This window comes from Bombyx mori, chromosome 13 (genome assembly GCF_030269925.1).
Source record: "Bombyx mori chromosome 13, ASM3026992v2".
Taxonomy (NCBI): domain Eukaryota; kingdom Metazoa; phylum Arthropoda; class Insecta; order Lepidoptera; family Bombycidae; genus Bombyx; species Bombyx mori.
In genome coordinates, this window is record NC_085119.1 from 17,687,002 (window position 1) to 17,714,715 (window position 27,714).

The 27,714-nt window shown below is 46.8% G+C and overlaps 1 protein-coding gene across 5 annotated transcripts; it reads left to right on the plus strand.

Annotated features, from left to right (window-relative positions):
* Nucleotides 1-226: 226 nt before the first annotated feature.
* Nucleotides 227-26,721, plus strand: LOC101736187 (tyrosine-protein phosphatase 10D). 5 transcript variants are annotated; one of them, XM_062671929.1, is made up of 17 exons: nucleotides 227-2,636; nucleotides 3,657-3,853; nucleotides 3,939-4,031; nucleotides 5,529-5,793; nucleotides 5,880-5,986; nucleotides 6,185-6,359; nucleotides 16,930-17,033; nucleotides 17,114-17,579; nucleotides 18,247-18,344; nucleotides 18,688-19,314; nucleotides 19,383-19,500; nucleotides 19,571-19,882; nucleotides 20,062-20,135; nucleotides 21,888-22,122; nucleotides 22,205-23,182; nucleotides 23,501-23,708; nucleotides 23,784-26,721. In XM_062671929.1, the coding sequence occupies exons 4-17, from the start codon at nucleotides 5,532-5,534 to the stop codon at nucleotides 24,670-24,672; spliced, it is 4,653 nt and encodes a 1,550-aa protein (XP_062527913.1). In that variant the 5' UTR covers nucleotides 227-2,636; nucleotides 3,657-3,853; nucleotides 3,939-4,031; nucleotides 5,529-5,531; the 3' UTR covers nucleotides 24,673-26,721. The 5 variants fall into 5 exon arrangements, with proteins under 5 accessions (XP_062527913.1, XP_062527912.1, XP_062527910.1 ...); XM_062671928.1 differs by lacking the exon at nucleotides 3,939-4,031; XM_038014997.2 differs by lacking the exons at nucleotides 3,657-3,853; nucleotides 3,939-4,031 and having other exon boundaries at nucleotides 228-559; nucleotides 23,784-24,619; nucleotides 25,573-26,721.
* The last annotated feature ends 993 nt before the right edge of the window (nucleotides 26,722-27,714 follow it).

Here is a 27,714-nt window from a genome sequence, read left to right on the forward strand (position 1 = left end):
TTGATTTGATTATATTTTTATTTAGAATTTAATTTAAAAAAAAGAACGTTAGTCTCTTTAATTAATTGTGGTTTCTTTTTATTATTTTATTGTTTAATCAAGAAGATTCATGCTTTTACATTGTAACACGACAGCAAAAAAAGTATAATAGATTTTGAGTATTTATCGTTCTCTTTTGGTAGAATTTAGTAGATTTTAACCTCCACAAGCAGTAGATTCGTCAAATAAAATCTTGTCACACTGGTACTCTGTGACCAAAACAGAACTTCACAAAAGTTGAAGAAACGAGTCAAACAGGCTGTAATGTTTTAAAATGGTATTGTGCACCTGTGTGTGTGCCACAACAGAGCCAAACGAGTGCAATTATATTATTATCAGAAGTGATGGCACAAATGAACCATGTCCTGCTATAATGAATCAAAATAAGTGTAGTGTTTCGAAGAGAAAGTGTCCTGAAAACGAAGAATTGTCTTCAATGACGTGGAAAAGGTTGAACTTGCAAGCGACTGGAGGATGCGCACGCGCTGCGGCCCTGGCACTGCTTCTAGTTATCCTTGCGGTCAGTACGAGCCTTTTGTACGGATTACTGATTTTCCAAAATGCATTTTGGATGACCTTTTTGAAAATTTAATATTATAGTAAAATGAATTAAACAAACATAAATTCATAACAGTATATTGCATATTTGTCAACACATTTATTATACAAAATTTACATTTAACTAATTTGGTTAACTAAGTATTTCTCATGTGTCATTATGTGTGCATGTTTCACTTATTTATAAATGAAGCTTTATAATACCATTTTACCAAAGATCTTTGCTTAGTTTTCGGTTGTTAATAGTTATATAGCTCACGTCCCACCTGGTGGTGGCTACTGAAATCCATAAACAAAAGTCAATAGTGCTGGCCAAGGATGAAGGCTCAGGTTTCCCATTTCTATTAAATTACCAATAGGACAGCTGACTTAATCTAATTTCATTATAGAAATTCTTTTGTAAAATAAATGTGTTATCCAAAATTAATATAAATTAATTTGTAAATCTGTTCAGAAATTGATAGCTTAAAACATCTTGAAATCTAGTAGTGGGGGCACTTAACAAAAATAAGATACTTTTCCATGTTTATAATGCTGCTTTGGGAATTATAAATGTTTGGAATTAGCTTGTGAACTACATAAAGACTTATTTTTTTAAAAGAGTTTGTTTTTACACATAAAAAGAAACATTTTTAAAAAGGTTTTTTTTTTTCATAATAAATTAGCAATGAATGCATATATTATAAACCAATAATCTGAAGCAAAAGGCAGGCATTCAGAATCAAATGCCAACAAAAATCTGCCTACATGACAATGTAAAGCTGAAATGAATATTCTTTATTTTGTTTTTAAACATTATTTGTAATTGTGCTTCAATACTAAATGTGGAGATCTAAAAGCTGCGTTTCTTTAATCTGTGCTTACAATATAATTCTGAATTTCTAAATTCTTAGTGCCTAAAATCATGGCTAGTGGGGCATGTGGTACATCCAGCATCATCCTGTCTCTTTATGAAGTAAATTAAAATTTTGGGACTAACTATTTTTTTTAACTGTAATTTTTTTTTCGTGAACTTCATTTGTTTTCCTCATACCACAGCACTATGAATTTATAAAATGTGGGGAGTGAGGTGATATCTAGTTTTGAACCTGAACAAGCAATATATTAAATTATATTTTTTGTATTTTAAGTAAAATATAATATATATTTATTGCTTCCCAAGGTGTTTCCCATTATATTTTAAATGCCTTATCGTTTCTTCAAACCAATCATGGGGATCATTGGAGGGGAAAAAAGAACTTGGAAAGAAAAAACTGAAGTCGTCATGGCCTAAAGGATAAGATGTCCAGTGCATTCATATCTAGCGATGCAACAGTGTTCAAATCCTGCAGGCGGGCACCAACTTTTCATTAGAAAAATTACGTACTTAACGAATGTTCACGATTGACTTCCACGGTGAAGGAATAACATCTTGTAATAAAAATGAAACCTGCAAAATTATAATTTGCATAATTACTGGTGGTAGGACCTGTTGTGAGTGCACACGGATAGGTACCACCGCCTTATCTATTTCCGCCATGAAGATGTAATGCGTTTCGGTTTGAAGGGTGGGGCAGCCATTGTAACTATACTGAGACTTTAAAAGTTATATCTCAAGATGGGTGGCGCATTTACGTTGTAGATGTCTATGGGCTCCAGTAAACACTTAACACCAGGTCGGCTGTGAGCTCGTCCATCCATCAAAGCAATAAATATAAAAAAGACAAACCTGTTCATCACACTATGTTTGCCCGACATTGGAATTGAACCCACAACACGCGGCGCAACAGTCAGGGCCAATAGCTACTGCACCACCGAGTTACTCAACGATTGCTTGCACAGATCACATCAGAAGGAATTCACTGAGCCTCTAAAGATGCTTGGACCGTAAAAAAAACCACTACCCGCTTTTCATGTCAAATCGTCATAAGGGTCCCTCCCACTTAATATTTTTTTTCTGGGCTGGTAGCCGATCCTTTACGAGGTCCCCGCACCTAGGGCGTGCGCGCGCTATGTGGGACCGGAGAGTACGCAGATGCTAGGAGAGGACCGTAGTAGAGGTCTGTTCTGTCTGCTCTTTGTTTGAGTGCTGATTATCTATATGTGTATATGTATATCTAAACATATATAAATATGTTTGTCTGTCTCTGGTACCCATAAAACACGGGGGATCCTAAATTGGGGCCGGAAGATCGTGCGTGATTTGTTCTCAGTTATTATTATTATTATTAATAGTTACCTGCATTATTCACCACCTGGCTGGGCTCGGATCTGAACTATAAATTTTTTTATTTTTTTAATTGCCTGAGTTTTAGTCCAGTGAGCCATTTTTCTTCCAATGTATTATTGAAGCCGCGGGGCGAGGCTAGTCTAAAAAAAGTCTCCTCAGTTACTCCTTATATCATCAGCTACCTATCAGTGAAAGTTTCGTCAAAATCGGTACAGCCGTTTCAGAGATTTGCCGGAACAAACAGACAGACAGACAGACAAAAATTGTAAAAAATGTTATTTTGGTGTATGTACCGTATATATTCATAATATGCATGTAGTAAAAAGCGATTATTTCAATATTACAAACAGACACTCCAATTTTATTTATATGTATAGATTTAAACCTGAAGGTACAGTAAGTTAACAAAATAAAACCTATAAACAATGTCGCGTTCCCAGCATATTACCATATTTTGTAATCAAACATTGTATACACAGCTATAAGCTATGTCATGTTTGTACGTGATTACTGGTGGCTCAAATGCCTTCCTAGTTTCATCAGGGGACAGGTGGGCGAGCAAATACTCAGTCAGAGTTCTGACGTTCCTCAACACTAATTGAAAGTCTTTTTGTTACTTGCTGACGGGCGTACGTTATAACGCAATACATTCACGCCCTCGCTGTGACGATGACTGCCGTCTTCACTGAATCGTTAGACAGTACTCGCCTCGCGACAAGCCTCAAGAGTTTCGGTGTGCGACTGTCGACAACCGTTACTGTCTTCCTTTTACCTTCACTCCATTGTGTTAGATGTTGCGATAGTTGGATACTTATTAGTTCTTGACTCAAAATCAATTTTAAAATTTCAGTACGTCAAGCACGAAAATCTATCGAATTTGTAATGCGAATGTCTCGAGTCCTCGATACGAAAACGGATCATAAGATTAAATGGTAGTACTGGATAGCCAGCCTTCGAGATTTACGTTACCGTATGTCCAAACAATTTTCGTGCCCTCGATTAAGAGTATAAGTTTCGAGAACGTGACGCGTCGATTGCGAAACGAAAGTAAGTAAACTCATTCGTGCTGCTGAATTTCATTCTTTCTACGGCCGGTAGGGGGCGCTGTTTAAATCCTATACATTTTTTCTAGATAGCGATACGAATACTTTTTCGATAGTCATTCGTGCTCGTCCCTCAGGTCAGTCTTCGTAATTTGAAATACGACTGAACTTGATCACACAAGGTATATTGTGAAAATATTTTATGTAATGAATAAATAATTAGATAAATAAATATTGTGTATACTATTTGTGCATTAATATGTAAAACACTATATGTACAGAATAATATGTGTGAGTAGTATAGTATATACACTACCGTCCAAAAGTTTGGAAGCAGTCAGTCAGTTTTATTTTGATCTTAACTTAAAAATTAAGCAATAGTAAATTTCTTGAAATATTCTCCATTTCATTTTTTCTGCTCTCTCTCCAATAATGTACACAAATGCTCTGAATTTGTTGATGATCCATTTCTTACCCTTCTGTCGAGTTCAATGTAAAGTTCAGAAGTAAGAAAGTTCAATGGGACAATTCAAGAAAGGTCAGGTCATTGAGATGGCCGTTGCAAATTTTAATCTTTTTTTCTTTTTCCAAAAGCTCTGACAAAGTTTCGACGACCGCTTAGGATTATAGCGTCTTGTTAAAAAGTGAATTCAGGACCAATGTTATTTGTCCACTGGGTATGGCGGTATCTTTGAGAATTCGAAGAGCCTTATTAGCTATTATAGCTTCAATGAGTTTTTTGGTTATCTTCACAAGACTACCGGGCTTATTGTTGCCGAAACTTGTCCAAACCCTGACATGACCACCACCGTGTTTGATGGCAGACACTGTACGTGCTTCCCTCTCTTCTTGTGACCAGTGGATAAACACGCGTCTATTGGACCCGAAAATTATAAGTGATTTCCCATTGAGCTATGGTCCAGTTTTTATGCGCCTCATTCTAATCTAATCTTTTTTTTGCCGATTTGTCGTTGACTGTATCCTCCTCGCGTAGTGTACAAATAGCGCTTCGTTGTTCTAGTGTGATTTGCTTGCGTTTTGCCATTTTCAGAAGGATAGGTACGAGCAAAGCAGTAAGGGAAATCTTCCTAATACAGACAATATTAATATCACAACTTTCGCGTGCTCAAGTGCGACTAAATACGGTCCTAAAAATTTAAACTAGCAAAAATGCGAAAATGCGAAGCGAAGCGAGGGCGGGTCGCTAGTAAAATATAAATTAAGTAGCGACCCGCCCTCGCTTCGCTTCGGAAACTGTAATTTATTATTGATTTCTCCGCTATTCAATGGATGTTATTATACATATTCCTCTTCAATTATCTATTAAAACAAAAACCGCATCAAAATCCCTAGCGTAGTTTTAAAGATTTAAGCATACATAGGGATACCTATAGGGACAGAGAAAACGACTTTGTTTTATACTATTTATGTAGTGATGATACAATTTTTTACTGCATACAGTCCCGCTGTTCTTTTTGTACAAAAACATATTATGTGTTTTCAAACTTATGGACGGTAGTAGTAGAGGTAGGTAGTTAGTAGTACAAAGGTATAGAATATATACTTACATAAGTATGTTTGGTATCTTCAAATAAATGTAGGGTGCACCGCGGGCACTGTTCGGTAGGTATGGTTAATTAAAAAAGTCATAAATGCCACGAATATATTGTGTATTGTAGTGCATGACGAGGTGCGGCTCGTGTGCCGACCTGGTGATCGAGATCCCGGGCTCCGGCGCGGGCGAGGATGGAGACAGCGTGAGCGGCTTGTACCGGCTAGACTACCGGCCGCCCGAGGGCACGCCCGCCCCGAACCACACCGTCCCCGCGCGCGCCTCTACCATTAACTTTCAAGGCCTGCCCGGCACCAAGTATCATTTCATGCTCTACTACTCCAACTCTACCTTCCCTGATTTGCTCACCTGGAACCAAACGATAATTACGGGTATTGCTATATTTATTTAATCAGATCGTATGTTTATATAAATAAACCTTTTACGGAGAATGAAGTTATGACGTGAACGCTCGCAGCGCCGGAGCCGCCAACGAACTTGACGGTGACCTTGGGCCGCAACAAGCAAGCCACCATATCCTGGTCGCCACCCACCCAGGGTAACTATACGGGCTTTCGTTTTAAGGTAATTTTATTGAATTGTTTCCACATTGATCCGCCGGCATTTGACGTCGATCTCAGTCTTCCAATTAAATTTTAGATAAAGTTTCATAATTTGAATGACGTTTTACTGTAAAAGTAGTAACCGGCTCGTGTCAAGTAGAGGTGAGGTCGTCGCGTGTGTGGGTGAGGGCGGGACTGTAGTGGGCGCGTGGCGGCGCAGGTGATCCCGCTGACGGAGCGCGCGGAGGGCGGCCAGCGCAACATCACGGTGGAGCGCGGCAACGACACGCACGTGCTGCGCGACCTGTTCCCCGGCGCCACCTACCAGCTGCACGCCTTCACGCTGCTGCACGACAAGGAGAGCGCCGCCTACGCCTCGCGCAACTTCACCACAAGTCAGTAACCGACCGACTAGCCTTACCGTCGCGCATTGTCCGACATCTCGTCTCGGCAACCCTTCCGGTTTATAGCAGTGCAACGGACACGCAATACCAAATTTGGATGCAAAAAAATGTCACCCCTATTTATTAACTGTTTATTATTAATTATTATTATAGCCGGCCACCGCGGAGGGTTCGTCCCGTATTGCCTTGCTGCAAATATATCCGCAAAATGCGCAAAAAGTTTCAAAGTTGTAAAATATAGCGAACGAAACATCATTGTATTCACGATAGATACGAGTAGATAGAGAGCTAGATATAGTACAGAGTCGACGATATATGTGCTATGTACACGTTACACGAGGCTGTCCGTCTGGGTGCGGATCGCGCGACATTGTCAGATCGACTCGACCCTCACCTTCATATTGGATTTTATAGATCTTGAAATTGTTTATAACTACGCATCATTGTGATTGAAGTCGGTAGATCTACGCCTGGTTAATGGCACGTCATGATATGTGCGGTGACGTCGCCTCGAGTTGTCGAGCCTGTGTGGGATACGGCGGGAAGCAGGAGGGTGGGGGCGTCCTAGTTACTACGACGACTACCTTCAGTACTATATTCCATCATATTAATTCGCAAAAAGCTTCTAAACAAAACCAGTTTGTTAGTACACTCCACGATGATCTCATTGATGTATTTATGATATATTTTAGAATCGGTTTGAATAAAAATTTGTTGATAACTGATAGAATCGAACGGGCAGGCTACGACGCCTCGCCCGGAGCCGCAGCACTTTGCTCTAAGCAGTAAGAGATATGACATAGGACATTGATACACTATCATTAAATATTTCAACACAACAATGAGTGTCCTTGAATAGACTCAGGAAACATCAGAACAATAGCTCCGTCACGTCTGGTACGTGATGTGACACTATTGTGCGCTTATCGAGGCTTCTGTCGTCCGCGCTCTTCGATAGACTGTCGACGTTTAAACTCGTGACCAGTTGACGCTGACATGTCGAATGTAGGTTCTCTTACTCAAGACCGTCTATAATTCGGCAATTCGACTAGATCGTTGTAAAAGTGTAGTTGCGTAACGGGTGTTGTGTAAGCGCAATGAAACCGCAAACTGACGTTTTCTCAGCTGTGAGTGCCCAAGCCTGGCTGCGCATTCTACGCACGCGCCGATACAAAGGGTACGGGCCCACGGACAGTATGCGTCCGGCACTAACTGTCAGTTAACGGCGCCGCGTCGTGGTACCGTGGATCGTCATTATTGTTGAGTCTGATGTGTATTTTGTATGTTACGGCTGCGGCTGCCGCGCACAGGAGCCGGGAGCGCAGGGTAAGCTCCCACGCGTCGTGCGTCACCGCCGCATGTGCCGCCTGCTCCACGCATGCATGTTGTGTGCAACTACTAGTTTTGTTTGCTTGTCTTCACATCTGCCTACTTCTTTATTTTGCCTAACCTAATTTTATTGAATGTATGGTATTTATTATGTACGCATGAACGCCTCAATTTCATATTTTTCCGAAAATTCAAGTGAAATAGCAAGTTATATGAGTTTTTCAGACTTTAAAATATTCATTAAAATATAATGCCTTCGCTCGTGTGTTCAACCTTGAATCTGTCTGGCGACCAACTAACGCTATTATGACTAAAAATACACATTGCCGTACTATTCAATAACAAAAAATGTTTGTATAAAACAACTAAATGGCTTGAAACTATTAGTACGATGCTAATTATTGAAATTGTAAATGAAAGTCAATATATACAGTCGTGGTCAACTAATTAGGGACAATCTCTAGTTAAGCCAAATTCTGAATTTTTTTTTTATTTTCCAACGAATCTTAGCAATATTCCATATCTTTTACATGTAAGTGTAATTAGTCATTTATGTGCGCGATTATACAAACAATAACAACTTCTTAAACATTAAACCTCTTTACAGTATAGCTGATACAATATCATAGTGCTATTGGTTCAAAGAATGCTGGCTGGCCATTTAATTACGGACACTGAGGTATTGCGTTCTAATTTCAAAATTGGAATTTTAATACTTTTTTGTTTCTTTTCTTATTGTTAAGTGGTCGTTTTGGCGGCAATCCAGGTTTTTTATTTTAAGTTTTGAGAATTATTTTGAAGAAAAATGGGCAAAAATAAAAGTTGCGATCTTACACTACGAAAAATTATCATGAAGTTTGTCGGGCGTGGTTAGTCATACCGAAGGATAGCACAACATTCAAATTGTTCAAAAACTATGGTATGCAATGCAGTGCAACATTTCAAGCGCTATAACACAGCTTTAAATGTGTCCAGAACAAAAAGATCGAGAAAAACGACTCCGCAAGAAGATAGAATGATAACCAGGTTAGCTAAGAAATATCCGTTTCTAAGCTTTATTTTAATTAAACACCAAGTGTTTGGGGTAAACGAAAGAGCCGGTGTATCTGCGAGGACCGTTCGACAACGTTTGGTAGAAGCAGGGTTGTTCGGAAGAGTGGCTCGCAAAGTACCGTTGTTGAAGAAAGAACATAGAAATGCTCGTTTGGCATTTGCACGTAAATATGGACATTGGACCTGCTGAGGAGCATCTCCCTATTATATGGACGTTTCAGAAGGATAACGACCCGAAACATACCGCCCATTCAGTCAAGTCGTTTCTTACTAGTCAGTTTGTATCGGTGCTAGATTGGCCAGCAAATAGCCCGGACCTCAAGCCAATTGAGCACCTTTGGCACGAAATCAAGAAAAAAGTTGCCACTTATCGTAATACAAATTTGGATGAATTTCATGAAGCTTTTTGTGAGGCATGGGCAAACATTCCTGTCGAAACATGTCAGAAACTGATAATGTCTATGCCACATCGGTGTCAAGCGGTAATTACTAACAAAGGTTTTGCTACTGGGCACTGATTTTACACGTAATAAAATGGAGCTGTTAAATATATTATAACACTGAAGATTATAAGTTTTGTGTAACTGTATTTTTCATTATACTTTACTGTCCTTAATTAAATGTCCGCTACAGAATTGTACCTTAATATTTAATACATGTTTAATCTTTGATATTAAATACTTTTTCTATTTATTAAATCTTTTATTTACAGCCATTTATAGCAAAATAATCGGACCACATTATGCATATAATAGGTGCTGAGAAATCAATAGGGTTTTATATTTAAATGTACATAACCGGTTATAGCCCTTCACTATCTTGAATGTCCCTAATTAGTTGACCACGACTGTATGTATATATTTTTTCCTACCTATTCGCTGGTGGCTTAAAGGGTTATTTCAGCTACGCGCGGACGGAAGGTGAGCTCACGGGCTCGACCTCAAATAAATTGCAAACACTGGCCGTAACAAGAGCAGTGCCTCGTAGAATCTACCACCGGATCGGAATCGCAACCCACTCAGAAGATCTGGCGAGAAATTTAGTGGGTTATGTCTGAGAGAGTCAATATAATAAGAGATATAAGAACACTAGGTACGCCTTCAGCTTCTTCGTCATCCGCGGGAATCAATAGTCAATATAACATAACCGTTTCTACTACGGACAACTAATTATGAAAAATACACATCATGAAAGAGTACTTACTATAAATAACACAATTACCCAGCCCTAGGACTGTTTCGAAATAATGATTTCAATTGTGTGTTCGATCAGTACGGCAGAATTCAGCGCGATACAAGATGTCACACATATACATATACAAGTAGGTATATATGAGCGGATGCTGGGCGCGGACACAAATTATCAGTTACATTAACTATAAAGCATTCGTTGCGTAATTACTATTAAAGCACTTTCGAATTCATTTTTGAATCAAAAAACGACACAAATTACCTCCACCTCGGTATGGTGCGGCAACGGAAGGCCATGTCTACCTAGGTACCTACTTCACAACAATACAATTAAGCTACGTCCGCTCTCGAAGTAGTCTTAAGTAAATTCATGAATCATGAGCAGCGTAGAAAGCGCCGCGAGCTGCGACCGGGACACGTCCTGCTCCGCCGTGACGTCACAACACAAACACATTCAACTTCAAACTTGTCATTGTGCATAGTGTACGCCGCCTCAAGTTGTAAACCAATATAACGAACGGACCGCAGATCAGCGTCGTCGGAGCTCGACAATTGTGGCCAAACAATAAACGTTTGCATTGATGGCGTGTCAGACTTCTTCTGATGTTCAGCATGGCTCAGTATGGCATCGTAATGATTTCTCATTATGATGCCATATATATACACTAAGCAAAGTCATAATGTGGTGCGAAAAGCGGCCGCAGACATATTCAAAATCCAATGCTGCCACGCTTAAGGTAAAATATGCTTCTAAACAATAAGTCGTATTGAAAGGTTTGGGGGCCATATTTCTTAAAATTGTAATTCCGTGCGGAGGCTGACCGAGCGGCGGCGCGGCGCCCCTCTCGGGACTGGTTTGCGAAACGCGTTGCGGTCACGCGGAAACGAACTAATACAAATACACTACTAGGTGCGCTCCGTGGTTCTGCGTTAACTTTGAAATAACTTAAAAACATTACTCCACGCGTTTGTGCGGTCTCATCCTTCAGCTACATATGCTCTACACGTGTGTGCCACCATTCGTTTTTCTATTTTCCCTGTAATTCCCTTATAGATACTTTCCGTTTCGTAGCTGTCTGTAGACTGTTAGGGTACGGAGCTCCGCGCTAACTACCGCTAATTGAATGAAAAACACAGGATCTTCAATTATGATGCGGTGATAGTTCTACGACGGAAACCTTCCCTGGAGTGCTGAGAACAATTGCATAACTCTCACCTCAGTGGAATCACTGGTTTAAGAACACATACAGACATCTATTTTTATTTAAATATATCTAAATAAGATAAACTTACTGGTGTTAATATTGTAGGCCCACACGGGTAAGGGTCACACAGTCATACAGTCAATCTGAAGGCTGGAATAACCCTCACAGAATGTAAGTGGAGCTTCGGCCTTCTGTCTCGAGGTGGACGGTGACGTTCACTTTGAGCTGTCTATGTGCCCCCGTAGCCTCGCAACACTAGGCGTGTCTGTGTGTGTACCACTAGAGGCACCGACTGGATACATTAGTGCTTACTCGGGATAGTTTTTGGCAGTTCCCTTAATGTAAAACCTTTTATAGTTTTACAATAACTAGTGCCTGCCTATTGTTTACTATTCGACCATAATGGCTGGCTCCCAAGGTCCGGGTTCATTTTATTAACAAGTATACCTTTATATATTAACATTTCAAAATATAATTGATACACTAAAGCTACTACAGAAAAAACGAAATCGATGGATAAACAGAAGGTGTACACATATACAATCTAAGTATAGATTTGTGTTATAAGTTTGTTAAAGGTCAATGAATGAGGAAAAGTTCGAAGAAATCAAAAAATACTACTCATTTGGCAAGTCAACAGACGCACGTCATCACTGCTACATTAACACTAGCTAGGTCCCTGAGAGCTTGGTGTGTTCTCGTATCTTTAAACTATTGACTACACAACTTTTTTTTTTTTTTGGAGTTTACTCCTTAAGAATCGATTTACATATATAGGCCCGGGGTATGAAAATTATGGGGACCAAAATCGTACTAGAGAGTATAGCATGTCACACGAAATGCGTTATGCGCCTGATTGGCTCCTGATTGCGTGATGCGTGCGCGCGCCAATCAGGAGCCAACGCGCGGCCGCGTTATCGCAGGTGACGCCGGGCTGCTGCGCCGGCAGTCCGCCACAAAGCCTCGTACTGATCGCGCGTTTCTCTCATTATTGTATTTTCATATATTTGTTAGTCGTTTGTTTTGTGTCTCGTTAATTTGTTAATAATCTGTAGTGTATCGTGTTGTCGTAATATAGAACTATTTCTCGTATTGTTTCGTTTAATTTACCGACATCGTTTTGCTTGTGGCCGGACGCCGTTCGGGTTCGATTCCTGAACGTATCAACTGTTAGTGGGTTGATACCCGAATATAACCCGCTACAAATCATTTATTAATAAAGCTTATTAAATATAAACAATTCCTTCTATCAGTGAATGGACAACTTATATATTAATTGTAAAAGTGAATTATATAGACTTACTTAATTACCGCATCCACGTGTTCCGCAACTCCCGGATCATTCTCACTAGAATACGTAACTTCCATATTTTACTGTATTCAACTGACACAAATTTATATTTATATCCAGTAAACTCCAGTCGTGCGTCGGAGCGGACACACACACATTTTTTGGAGTTTACTCCTTTAGAATCGATTTACATATATAGGCCCGGGGTATGAAAATTATGGGGACCAAAATCGTACTAGCATGTCACACGAAATGCGTTATGCGCCTGATTGGCTCCTGATTGCGTGATGCGTGCGCGCGCCAATCAGGAGCCAACGCGCGGCCGCGTTATCGCAGGTGACGCCGGGCTGCTGCGCCGGCAGTCCGCCACAAAGCCTCGTACTGATCGCGCGTTTCTCTCATTATTGTATTTTCATATATTTGTTAGTCGTTTGTTTTGTGTCTCGTTAATTTGTTAATAATCTGTAGTGTATCGTGTTGTCGTAATATAGAACTATTTCTCGTATTGTTTCGTTTAATTTTTTATATCCAGTAAACTCCAGTCGTGCGTCGGAGCGGACACACACACATTTTTTATTTTTGGAGTTTACTCCTTTAGAATCGATTTACATATATAGGCCCGGGGTATGAAAATTATGGGGACCAAAATCGTACTAGCATGTCACACGAAATGCGTTATGCGCCTGATTGGCTCCTGATTGCGTGATGCGTGCGCGCGCCAATCAGGAGCCAACGCGCGGCCGCGTTATCGCAGGTGACGCCGGGCTGCTGCGCCGGCAGTCCGCCACAAAGCCTCGTACTGATCGCGCGTTTCTCTCATTATTGTATTTTCATATATTTGTTAGTCGTTTGTTTTGTGTCTCGTTAATTTGTTAATAATCTGTAGTGTATCGTGTTGTCGTAATATAGAACTATTTCTCGTATTGTTTCGTTTAATTTTTTATATCCAGTAAACTCCAGTCGTGCGTCGGAGCGGACACACACACTTTTTTTTGGAGTTTATTGGAGTTTACTCCTTAAGAATCGATTTACATATATAGGCCCGGGGTATGAAAATTATGGGGACCAAAATCGTACTAGAGAGTATAGCATGTCACACGAAATGCGTTATGCGCCTGATTGGCTCCTGATTGCGTGATGCGTGCGCGCGCCAATCAGGAGCCAACGCGCGGCCGCGTTATCGCAGGTGACGCCAGGCTGCTGCGCCGGCAGTCCGCCACAAAGCCTCGTACTGATCGCGCGTTTCTCTCATTATTGTATTTTCATATATTTGTTAGTCGTTTGTTTTGTGTCTCGTTAATTTGTTAATAATCTGTAGTGTATCGTGTTGTCGTAATATAGAACTATTTCTCGTATTGTTTCGTTTAATTTACCGACATCGTTTTGCTTGTGGCCGGACGCCGTTCGGGTTCGATTCCTGAACGTATCAACTGTTAGTGGGTTGATACCCGAATATAACCCGCTACAAATCATTTATTAATAAAGCTTATTAAATATAAACAATTCCTTCTATCAGTGAATGGACAACTTATATATTAATTGTAAAAGTGAATTATATAGACTTACTTAATTACCGCATCCACGTGTTCCGCAACTCCCGGATCATTCTCACTAGAATACGTAACTTCCATATTTTACTGTATTCAACTGACACAAATTTATATTTATATCCAGTAAACTCCAGTCGTGCGTCGGAGCGGACACACACACTTTTTTTATTTTATTGCCTTTGTAGGCAGACGGGCATACGGCCCACCTGATGGTGAGTGGTTACCGTCGCCCATGGACTTCAGCAATGCCAGGGGCAGAGCCAAGCCGCTGCCTACTGAAAGGTATTGCATGTAAACGATGAGGCGTGTGCGATGCTGGCTCCGCTGTATCTACTTCACACCAGCGCTGGACTACTCCGGTCACCGTCCTCGTCGAACCCGTCGCTTGCGACGAAGGGCTCGACGAGCGAACTAACCCATAGACACAGCCCACTGAGTTTCTCGCCGGATCTTCTCAGTGGGTCGCGTTTCCGATCCGGTGGTAGATTCTGCGAAGCACTGCTCTTGCTAGGGTCAGTGTTAGCAACTCTCCGGTTGAGCCCCGCGAGCTCACCTACAAACGTTAGGGTGAAGCTGAAATAGCCTCTCAAGGCTATCAGCATAGGAAGGAAAAAAAAAAAAAAAAAAAAAAAAAAAAAAAAAAAAAAAAAAAAAAAAAAAAAAAAAAAAGCTGGACTACTCATTGCCCACGCTAACTGCCGGTCAGCCCATGCATGGAGCCATACTGCGGTTTGACTACAAAGCAAGATTTAGGGGACCGACGCCTTTTTGGAAATGGCACACCTGGGATTGCAACATGAGAATATAAAGCAAATAATAGTAACAACCGCGCGGGGGCTGTCTGTATTCACTTCTAATGCTCAGAACTAAACACGCGAGCACATTCACTGGGCAACACTACCACGCTAAGCTCGTCTTAGTGTGGGAATGTCTAGTTGAAAATGATTTGCACTGAGTTTGCTCACTATAAGGTTAAGGATACGGTTGGTACATTCAATACTGAAACAAAATAAGGGCTTGTTATTGCCGTGTCAGAATTTTTCACACACAAAATAAATTAAATAATTATTACACTAAATTCAGATTTTTTTTGTTTTTGTTATTGAGTCTATGAAACCAGAGAATTATAAAATAAATTATGCTAACATTTTGTGCTCACGAATGGTTAAGAATAGCAATACGCAATTGACTATGCGACATGGTCTTGGTGACGCCGACTTTGGACCGGATGCAAACAAAACTTGAGCAAACAGCTATCCCTGTGGAGGAAAGAGGCTTGCGTATCAACAAAAAAGACTACTCCTCTAAAGCTCCATACTGTGCGTTAGAGTCAGTACAAAGATTCGCGTATCTGTGGAGTTCCATATCCAATGAGGGTGGTTCGGACGAGGATGTAGAGGTACGAATCAGGAAAGCCAAGGGTGCGTTCGCGCAGTTGAAACGAGTCTGAGAGTCAAGTGCCCTGACACGTCGGATCAAGCTGACCCTGTTTTACTCCATTGTTAAAAGTGTTCTCTTGTTTGTATGTGAAACCTGGAGGGTGATCAAGACATTCACGAACCAACTACAGGTGTTTGTAAATAATTGCTTGAGGTCGATACTCCGCATATTCTGGCCAGACACTACCTCAATAAAGATCTCTGGACTAAATGTGGCCAAGCCCCCATCGCGCAAGACATTGTCCACTAAATGGCGTTGGATAGGACATACTCTACGGCCGGCAGAGTCAACGCAGCATCGATCGCGTTTGAGTGGCGACCGCGTGGTAGGAGATGACCCGATCGTCCTGTACACACTTGACGACGCACCGTTCAGAGCGTGATGAGGACTGCCGCTTTGACGTGGAGGGAGACCATATCTGTGGGGCCTATGCATCAGCGGGGTACCCTATGGCTACAACAACACAGAGGGGCTTTCTATCTCTTGTCTCAGCTGAGCCGCAGCGCTCCGGTGGTAACTGGGATTCGATAACTTGCTGCTTTTGTAGGTACATCAGTAATGGTGATAAGTAAGTCAGAGGACTCTTTGTACACATGAGCGCTCAAAACATATTTCTGAGAACGAATATTTGTACAGAAATATCAGTCGCCAAATCGATAACACATCAGTAAGGTCGCCGTGTAAATGTTAAGGTCGCAACGACTCATCTCGACGGTGATAGAGATGATCCGCGGCTTAACGTGTTTCAAATTAGGAATACAAATATAATGAAACACTTTATACTCAGTTTCCTGTGAGGGGCAATATTTCACAGCTTCGTCTTTTCATCGTTGCTTTAAATATACCTACCTATATATACCTACATCTACATGTAAATTCAAGTGTGTGCTACCAATAGAGTATCCTCTGATTAAGTTGAAAAAGCGCCCTTTAACAAAAAATAAATTTACGTCGCATTTAATTTATGTCGCCTTTTAAGACTGTCCTCCCGCCAATCTTTGGTGAAGCAAGAAATTTATAAAGATCGTTCATTGTTTATCAGTATCCTGCGAGTTAAAAGATTGCATGCCTAGTATTTGTAAAATAAATCCATCTATGGAACTAAAGTGTGATGAAATCGCACCGAAATATGCGTTCTTAATGAAGTATAGTTATCTCTTGTTTCATGTGCATGTTCGCTGTTCGCTGATTAGTTTTTAAAGTAATAGCTTCGTTTACTTTCTTGCTATTGCCGATAATATTGAGTTGCGCTATTAAATCTATTTTTTTCACAAAACCATTGAGGCTCATGTAACACCTGCCCATTTCTGTTACAACGTAGTCGAGAGTAGCCCAGTCGCTGTACAAATTGCGCAGGCCCGGTCATCGCGCCGGTCAGCTCGTTCACTGTCGTAAAAGCTTGAAGCACGCTCGCACTTTTATTTTTAGTAGTGTTATGAAATTGAATAAGCTATCAGCAGAGACAGTGGTGAAGGTACGAGTGTACCGTGCGCGTGTCCACAGAGCCTAACACGCCCGGCAAGTTCATCGTGTGGTTCCGCAACGAGACCACGCTGCTGGTGCTGTGGCAGCCGCCCTACCCGCCCGGCGCCTACACGCACTACAAGGTGAATTAATTAATTAAAGATATGGTTATCGTGTAAAGAACTGGCAGTAATATTTAGCGTCGCCACTGTGCGGCGGACAGGTGTCGATCGAGCCGCCCGATGCTCGCGACTCGGTGCTATACGTGGAGAAGGAGGGCGAGCCGCCCGGCCCCGCCCAGGCCGCCTTCAAAGGTCTGGTGCCCGGGCGGGCCTACAACATCTCGGTGCAGACCGTCTCCGAGCCCGAGATCTCGGCGCCCACCACCGCCAAGTACCGCACCGTGCCGCTGCGGCCGCGCAACGTGACCGCGCCGCCCGACGACCTGCGCGAGACTGCCTTCCGCGTCACGTGGCTGCCGCCCCTGGAGGAGAGCGAGTTCGAGAAGTACCAGGTGTCGGTGTCCGGGGGCGGGGCGGCCCGCCGGCTGAGCCCGCTGCTGCTGGGCCGCGACGAGGAGCCGTCCTGCTGGTTCAGGCGGCTGGACCCGGGCGCGCACTACTCGCTCACCGTCAAGACCATGGCCGGGAAGGTGACCTCCTGGCCCGCCGCCCTCGACCTCACGCTCAGTCTGTATTCTTTGTTTACTCACACAATCCGTTCTAGTTCTCTTAGTTTATGCCTTTTCGTTTATTAGTTAGATGTTTGGACGAGCTCACGGTCCGTCTGGTGTTAAGTGGTTGCCGGAGCCCATAAACGTCTACAACGTAATTGCCGCCAGCTACCTTGAGATATTTTACAGTACAACAACTGCCCCACCCTTCAAACCGAAACGCATATTGCTTCACGGCAGAAATAGGCAGGGTGGTGGTACCTACCTGTGCGGACTCACAAGACGTCTTACCACCAGTAATTACGCAAATTATAATTTGCGGATTTGATTTTTATTACCCGATGTTATTCCTTCACCGTGGAAATCAAACGTGAACATTTGTTAAGTACGCATTTCATTAGAAAAATTGGTACCCGCCTGCGGGATTCGAACACCAGTGCATCGCTATCGACGACTTTAAATAACGATTTTTGTTCGTTCGTGACGGCTGCGCATCCGGCTCCGGACGAGCACGCCGCGTGCGCTAGTGATTGGCATTTCAGATATTAGGTTTATACTTTTCAACCCGTTTCACGTTTCAAAAGTAATTCTAATTGTAATGTACGCCTTTATTATAGTTCGTAATGAGGTTGCAGTGCATGAGATAAGAAAGTATAGAAAATAAACATAAGTCCATACGACAGAGCCGCTGCCGGTGCGGCGCCTGCTGGTGAGCTCGGCGGAGGGCGGGCTGGGCGTGGCGTGGCAGCCCGCCGACGGCAGCGCGCAGGACGAGTACAAGGTGCCGCCCCCGCGCTCTCTGCTCTATATCGACCAGCTTCAATACATATAATAATTCAATATTTTTAAAATATTCACTGTCCATTTTTAGTAATTAATCAATTTTAATTTTCAATCACCGAAAAATAAGTCATTGCTTATCAAAAACAATAAATACCCAGTTTTCTTTGTTTTTACAAAACAAAATGTGCGTGAAAACGTGTGATGCATAAAACTGAACTAAGTCTCACTCGGTCGACGAGCTGCGGCTGTGCACGCGCGGAACGGAACACTCGACCTTGCCGCATGAACTCATTAAATAAATGTGAGACTTGAGCTCGAGTACAGCCGCGCCTCGCCCGCAGGTCTCCTACCACGAGGCGGGCCCCTCGCGCGACGACAGCAACACGCTGACCACCACCGACACCAACGTGACGCTGGACGCGCTGCTGCCCGGCCGCAACTACACCGTGTCCGTGCGCGCGCTGTCCCGCGCCGTGGAGTCCAACGAGACCTGGGGCTGGGGCGCCACGCGGCCGCTGGCCCCCGTGGTGGTGCGCGTGGAGGCCGCCGCCGCCGCCCTGCGCCTGCACTGGCGCTCCGACGTCAACTCGCGCCAGACGCGCTACGTGCTGCGCTACCGGGCGCGCGTGCCGGAGCCCGGGCCGCCGGCCGAGTGGCGCCAGCTGCGGACCGAGGACACCAGCGCGCTGCTGGCCGACCTGTTCCCGGGCGCCGTGTACGAGATCGAGCTCGCCGCCATGAGCCACGACCTGCCGAGCGAGGCGCACCGCATGCTCAAGCCCGTGCGGCCGCTGGCTGCCACCCGCCTGTGGGTGGAGCGCGCCTCCTCCAACAGCGCGCTGGTGCAGTGGCGCGGCCCGCCGCCCGCCCGCAGCGTGCTGGGCCACTACGCGCTGCGCTACCGCACGCTGTCCGCCGCGCGCTTCACCGAGCTGGACCTGCTGCCGCCCGACGCCGCGTCCGCCGAGGTGAGCCCCGCCCCCCCCCGCCCCGCCGCGAGCCGCGCGACCCGGCCTGACCTCACCTGTTCACGCAGATCACCAACATGACGCACGGGGAGCGCTACGTCATCCAGCTGGACACGGTCAGCGAGCCCGGCGACGGCGGCGAGGTGGTGGAGAGCGGGCAGCCGCTGTACGCCGAGCACACCATCCGTGAGTGCGCCCCCCCGCCGCCCCGCCGGTGCGCGGCGCGACCAGACCCTGACGCCACGGAGCTTTGCAGGTCCCAACCCGGTGTCCGAGGTGGCGCAGCTGGTGGGCACCCGCAACGTCACGCTCGAATGGCTGAACGGCTCCGGACGCGTCGACCGGTACGAGGTGCGCTGGTGGCCCACGGACCACGCCGAGCTGGCCGGGCTGGAGGGCACCGACGAGGACTCTGCGCGGGGCGCGGCGGGCGGCGAGCGGGCCCGCAACCTCACGGCGCCGCCGGCGCTGCTGGCGGGGCTGGCGCCGGGCGTGGGCTACACGCTGACCCTGGCCGCGCACTCCTACAACCTCACCAGCGACCTGCTCACCATACACACGCGAACACGTAATTACCTTGAATACCGATATTTGTAATGTCCGGAAATAAAACAATGCAGCTAAATTTTATTTACTTTAGCAGCAACTCAACAGCTAAAAATTTCTTATTTTCACTTGTTAAAAATAAATAAATAAATAAAAAGCTCCGTTATTATGCAAATGTAAGTGGAAGCTCGCGCCCCGCAGGTCCGCTGATCCTGTCCGAGATGACCATCGTGAACGAGCCCAGCGACGACGAGGAGGCGCCGCCCGGCATCATCGTGAGTACACTCCCCAACACTTCACTCTTTTCTGTTACGTTCCTCTTCTGTTTATTGTTCACATTTTCAATAAATAATTGGCCGCTCCCGACTTCTCCCCCGGGAGGTCTCTACTGATACATGCATGTGTATATAAGGTTGCGGAAAAAGTTTCTTCGCCTTTTTAAAGAAAATTCACAACATTTTTTAATCTTGTAGGTAGGGAGGGACATGATCCCATTGCTATAGAAATTTTGGCGCTTCTAATCAAAATACCGCGACAATTGGTTTTGGCAGTCCTCTCGTGATGTTAACCTGACACTGCCTAAAGAATTCTGAAGAGACCGAAACAGGTGCAAATCTGAAGGTGCAAGGTCAGGATTATACGGCAGATGCGTTAACACTTCCCAGCTAAGCACTCTCAATTTTTGCTGAGTGGCTAAAGATGTGTGAGGTCCAGCGTTATCATGACATGAAAAACCACACCCCTTCTGTTGATTATTTCCAGCCGCTTTCTCTCAACTTCTTGCTTTAATCTCATCAGTTGTTCGCAGTAGAGTTCAGAATCGATGGTCCTGCCTGGAGGTAACAGCTCATAATGAATAATGCCCTTCCAATCCCACCACACACACAGCATCACCTTGTTGCGAGTTAACCCGGGCTACGCCACAGTCCGTGAAGCCTGACCGGCCTTTGACCACGACCTTTTTCGCACGTTCTTGTCGTACGTGATCCACTTTTCATCACCAGTTATTAGTTTCTTCAAAAATGGTTCGGTTTCATTAAGTCGTAATAAATAATCACAAATGAGTACACGGTTCATTAGTTTCTTTCAGTGAGCTCGTAAGGTACCCAAATATCGAGTTTTTTTGTACCCAGTTTTTTTCAAATGCGCCAAACTGTTTTTTGGTGAATTCCCAGTTCTTCAGCTACGTCGTAACTACTGATATGTCGATCTTGCTCCACTTTTTCCAGGGCGACCAGAGCGACGTGCACCTTGACATCAAAATATCCGGATTGAAAACGCTTAAACCAAATTTGTGCTCCTCTCACAGACTGCACACAGACTTGTGGGCCATAAACATCGCAAATTTCTTTCGCAGCATTTGCGTTGCATTTTTACCTTTTTTGTAGATTTTTTTTAAAATGTATCGAATTTCTTTATTATATTCACTCATCTTGAAAGTATGAAAAATAAATAAAAATCACACATTTACCTATATTTAAATTTGGAATTATCTTGTTTAAAATTTAAACTTTTAATGATACCAAAACCAGCCAGATACAAATGGTATAGCAAAAGAGATTTTATTACAAGTTTATACATACTATAATGCGAAAAGACATTTTTCCCAACCTGTTATATTAGTGTCTCACGTGGACACACGCACATATTCATGTCGTCGAATCGAATCATCAATGCCTCCCGTGTCTGCCACCCTGAGCTACAACCGCCCGTGCTCATGCAGCGGGTCACAGAGGTCCATAGTCGCCTACGCACCGGCCGCCGTGACCTTTCTGTGATCAAAGATCACAGAAAAGTTATGGTAACAGTTCGCTCACCATTCATCATTCTAGACAAGAAAATAATAAAACATTTCGAAGTCAACCAAGAGAATCTACATCTTTTTTATAATATTTTGTGTTGATATCATTTAGCCCAGAATTCAACAGCACTCTCCCGAGCAGCTCAATCAAAAGTAAACTGTTCGTAGTTAAAACTTAATGGTTACATTGAACATGGCTTGTAAAGTGAGACGCGCCTCGCGGCAGGTTCTGTTCACGCCGACGCCGAGCTCCGCCACGCGCTTCGACCAGTACCGCTTCCTGCTGGAGGGCGCCGCCGACGAGCCGCCGCGCGACGCCGCCCTGCCCGCGCAGCCCGCGCCCCCCGCGCCGCGCCGCGTGCACTGGCCCGGCCTCGTGCCCGGCCGCCTCTATGACGTCACCATGTGGACGCTCAGCGCCAACGTGACCTCGCACCCCGTGCAGCGCCAGACCAGGCTGCGTACGTATCGAGCGCCCGCCGCGCCCCGCCGCGCCCCGCCACGCCCCGCCCCGCACCGACTAACGCGCCCCCTTGTCCACAGACCCGCGGCCCGTGCGCGCGCTCAACACGACGCGCGTGGGTGCGCGGTTCGTGACGCTGACCTGGGAGCGGCCTGGGGGCGACCACACTGACTTCGAGCTCCAGTATTTCGCCGACGAACAAGTCCGCACCCTGGTCACCGACCGGCTGTCCATCAACGCGACCGACTTGGAGCCGTACACGTCGTACGATTTCACCGTCAGGGTGCGGTCCGGGGACGGCGGCGGCCTGCGCATGGTGTCTCCGGAGCGCAGCGTGGCCGTCCGCACCGCCGAGGACGTGCCCGCCGCGCCCGCCGACTTCCGGCCGGCCGACGCGCGGCCCAGCTCCCTCACCATGGCGTGGCGGCTGTCGGCGGCGCAGGCCCACGGACTGCTGCGCCGCTACGTGCTCACGTACGCCCCGCACGGCCGCCCCGAGCTCACGCGCTCGCTGGAGCTGGCGGCGGAGGCCACGCGCGTCACGGTGGAGGGCTTGTCGCCCGGGGTCACGTACGAACTGAGTCTGCACGGGGAGACGGGCGCCGGCCCGGGGGCGGCCGCGCACTGGACGCAGCACATGGCCATCGGCGCGCCGCCCGCCCCGCCGCCGGACGTGGCGCCGGCCGCCGTGCGCGCTACCACCACGACGGTCGTGGTGCGGTTCCGCTCTGACTACTTCTCGGCAGTCAACGGCAACGTGACCGCGTACACGCTGGTGCTGGCGCAGGAGAACCGCTCGGAGACGCCGGCGCGGCTGCCGTCCTGGCGCGACGTGCACGCGCTGCCGGTGTGGCCGCCCTACCAGGTGACGGAGCCCTACTACCCGTTCCTGTCGTCGCCGGTGGAGGAGTTCACGCTGGGTTCGGAGCGGTGCGAGGGAGGGGGCCGGGCATACTGCAACGGTCCGCTGAAGGCAGGCACGCGATACTTCTTGAAGCTGCGCGCCTTCACCGCGCCCGACAAGTTCGCCGACACCGCCTACGTCGCCGTGGCCACGGGTGAGTCGCTCCGAGCACACCGGGACATGGGCTCCATGACTCAACTCAACTCTTGAAATAAAGTATTGGTTGACAGCAAAAGAGTAATCGGTACATAACTAATTTAACCTTCATCGCGTTCAATCGCAAAGTGTATTTACCTAATCACAGAGACGACGAAGCAATCACTGATTACGGCGATAGGGCCGGTATCTATCGGCGACAGATAACGCGCAGTCGCTCGGGAGGCTCTCGCCCGCGCCTACACTACTGATTCTATTTAATTATACGTTTTACACATTTTCAATTGAATTGATCGGAAACCTCGCGTGTTCGCAGAGGTGGACAACACGGCGTGGATCATCGGCGGCAGCGTGTGCGGGCTGGCGGTGGCGGGCGCGGCGCTGGCGGCGCTGGCTGCCTCCCGCCGCCGCCGCCGGGCCGCGCGCGCACCGGCCGCGCCCGCGCCGCGCCGCACCTCCCGCCCCGTGCGCGTGGCGGACTTCATCGACCACTACCGAGCCATGTCCGCCGACTCCGACTTCAAGTGCGCTCCTGATTCCGTTAGCGACCCGCTCGTGCGACTGACGGCCGGACGCTCATGAGCCTCGTTTCCGTGCAGGTTCAGCGAGGAGTTCGAGGAGCTGAAGGACGTGGGCCGCGAGCAGCCGTGCACGGCGGCCGACCTGCCCGTGAACCGTCCCAAGAACCGGTTCACCAACATCCTGCCGTACGACCACTCGCGCTACAAGCTGCAGCCCGTCGACGACGAGGAGGGCTCCGACTACATCAACGCCAACTACCTGCCCGGGTACAACTCGCCCCGGGAGTTCATCGTGACGCAGGGCCCGCTGCACTGCACCCGGGACGACTTCTGGCGCATGTGCTGGGAGTCGGGCTCGCGCGCCGTCGTGATGCTGACTCGCTGCGTGGAGAAGGGCCGCGAGAAGTGCGACCGGTACTGGCCCTACGACACGCGGCCCGTGTACTACGGGGACATCGCCGTGACCGCGCTGAACGAGAGCCGCTACCCCGACTGGACCGTCACGGAGCTGCTGGTGAGCCGCGGCAAGGAGCAGCGCGTGCTGCTGCACTTCCACTTCACCACGTGGCCAGACTTCGGCGTGCCCGAGCCGCCCACCACGCTGGCGCGCTTCGTGCGGGCCTTCCGCGAGCGCTGCCCGGCCGACGGCCGCCCCGTGGTGGTGCACTGCAGCGCCGGCGTGGGCCGCTCCGGCACCTTCATCACGCTGGACACGGCGCTGCAGCAGCTGGCGGCGCGCGACGACTACGTCGACATCTTCGGCATGGTGTACAACATGCGCCGCGAGCGCGTGGCCATGGTGCAGTCGGAGCAGCAGTACATCTGCATCCACCAGTGCCTCGTGGCCGTGCTGGAGGGCCAGGACCTGACGCCCCCGCACAACAACAACCACCACCACAACCCGGCCTTCGAAGGTAACAGTGATCCCAGCGCGCGTGCGGCCCCGACGGCGCCCCCGCTGCAGTGACTGCGGGCGCGGCGGCGGGCGCGGTGGCGGGCGCGGTGGCGGGCGCGGTGGCGGGCGCGGCGGCGAGCGCGAGGCCACGTGAGCACCACGCCCCTCTGTCTCTGCTCGCTTGCAATCTTCCTTCCGCAGTCTTACCATACTGATAAAATGTTCAACATTAAGAATTTCTGAGATGCAAATAATGATATTACAAAATTTCATCTTATGGCGGAAATTACCACAGCATACAATATACTTGACAGAAGCTTGAATCCCGCTCACGACACTTCCAAGTTAAGCCGCCGCCCGCCCCCGGGCCGCCGCCGGGGTCGCCTGAGAGAACCCTCCCTTGGTACCTGCTCCGATATGTTCCTTGACTTGTACTTATTAACCAGATAATAGCAATAATATCAAGTGGAATGGATAAATATGATCTATTCCTAAAAATACAATGTAATAAATTATAGGGAACAAGTAAATCGTGTTAGTCGCCCTCCCCGCCCCAGGAGAGCCGCCCTCGGTCACATATTTTCTGTGAATAAAAAATTACGTAGTGCTTCAGTTGCTTGTGGGAGGCAGCGGGGGCGGGGCGGGGCGGGCGGGGGCGGCGCGGGGACGGTCGGCGATATAACAAGTTCTAACTTTTACTGATCTGACCGCCTAATTTTTGTTTGTCTGAATTTGAATACAAATATTAACAACATTCTATTCTATATGCACTTATGAGTTGAAAAAATGTGCTGAAATTCGTTCAAATGTCGGTGCAATGCAAATTTAAAACAAAAGTAACTGCATCGTAATATGAATATGGTTTTGATGTGGTGCATGCGCCGTAGTGATGAGTGCATGCGCCTGTGCACTCGCGACGCCGGAGTGTCCCCCCTCCCCCTCCCCGGTACTAACGCTTGGATCCTTCCGCAGACGACGAGGGCATCGCGGAGTCCGGGATGTGACCGCGCGGACAGCCGCAGCCGCGCCCGCCTGCTGCCCCGGACTTGTATTCATGCAATATAATATAATGACGGACCAATCGCTCGTGTGCGTGCAACTTTAGGAAATAGGCAGCTTTTTTGTTGAAGTCGGCGGAGACGAGATATGTATTTGTAAACGATTACTGTTTATTGACGTTTTTATAATATTTATATAGCTTTTACTTGATCATGACACGGACCCGCCGCACCCGGCAGCTTCGGACACGGTGCCTATGAATCTCAAACTCGTTTTGTACTTAAATTGCTCAATGATACTTCGAGGCTGATAACTGTACTTAAGCGATTGTGATGACGACAGGGCGCGCAATGCCGCCACACTTCGGTCATTCTCATAATTTAGTTGTATATGCATAACGCACAACCGCACTCACGTGGAGCTCACGGGGGCGCACCGAGGCGCACAGAAGCCACCCGCACGCCACTCTCATGATAATGTTCAAGTTGCGCACACTTGTACTTAGTTACTAACTAGAGAGTAGAAGTGACGTTTAGTCCGTGAGCCCCGCGCGCGTGACGTCACCTGCGGAGGGACCGCCCTCCTTGTCATTTTGTGAACACTAGGAGTTTGTATTTGCTTATTAACTTAAAATTAGGATTTATTTACATGGTTGATGGGATATTAAATAATGTAATGTAGTGAGTTCCGAGTGTTGAGGCCTATGTTTAATTTTAAATATAAAAATGAAGTTGCACTTCCGCCGGCTCGCACGCCGGCGCTCTCACCGGCGGGCCGCAACACGACGTCAGCTATTCGACTACCTCGAGGCAGCTCCCGCTCTAAACTAATAATTACTATATACTAATATACTGACGAAAATGTGCTCGCACCGGGGACAATATTTCCAAGATCGATTGAGTGACTATTTTAAGTACACAATATATAATACACTATGTATCAGATGCCTCGTCATAAACAGGATCCTGTGCGCTCTGCGATAACGAAATGTACTTTGTCGAATCTGTAACTCTAAGCAGAGTCGTCACAACACGGGACCAGAAATGTAATGTTACTTTAATCAGAACGCATCGAGGCGACCCCTCGCACCCGCTGGTTTCGGAAATAAAGAACCGATGGTTATATCTGTGTTTCTCTTCCATTCCTTGCCGACGTCTTGAACGTCGCCTTCCAGCTCCCTGAACCCTCGCGACAGGGAGACAACGTGATATGCTCCGCGCCCAAGGCCGTCCCCAGAGAGGATCCCCGACTGCAGAGAAGGGTAATGTTTTTCCAACGCATTTTTTCCCCTGTAGGCAGACGAGCATCCGACCCACCTGACGGCGAGTGGGTACAGTCAACTATCGCTCATGGTCGTCAGCGATGCCAAAACAAGTCATACTGGTAGTAGGACCTCTTGTGAGTCCGCGCGGGTAGGTACCACCACCCTGCCTATTTCTTCCGTGAAGCAGTAATGCGTTTCAGTTTGAACAGGACAGTAGGGCAGCCATTGTAACTATACTTGAGACCTTAGAACTTATATCCTGTAACTACTTAACACCAGGTGGGCTGTGAGCTCGTCCACCCATCTAAGCAATAAAAAAAATATGTATGTGCGTTTGGATGCATGTCAATTTTTTTAGCACGCTCTACAACCCCTTGCAGGGTAGCCGTCGGAGCACCGCAGCACATGAATAATGTCTTCACGACGATCTAATCTTAGAACCGATACGTTAGTATCTTAAAGTAGCGTCAGAACGTTACTGTGACAATGCGGCGCGACACGATATCGTGTACCTTCTTATCGTGGCCGAAGTTAATTACTAATCTGACTCAGGCGACGGGGCAAAGCAAAGCCGCTGTCGCCCAAAACATCTCTTGTCGGGTTCCCCGGATACAAACTCATCACCGTCCGCGTCGAACTCGTCGATTACGACGTAGGGTTTGTGAGGCACCTATGTGTAAAGGAACCTAATAACACGAGCCAAGATTATTAATAAAGGTTATTGAGGAATGCGACAAGCTCGACGAACGAACTAACCCATAGACACAGCCCACTGAGTTTCTCGCCGGATCTTCTCAGTGGGTCGCGCTTCTGATCCGGTGGTAGATTCTGCGAAGCACTACTCTTGCTAG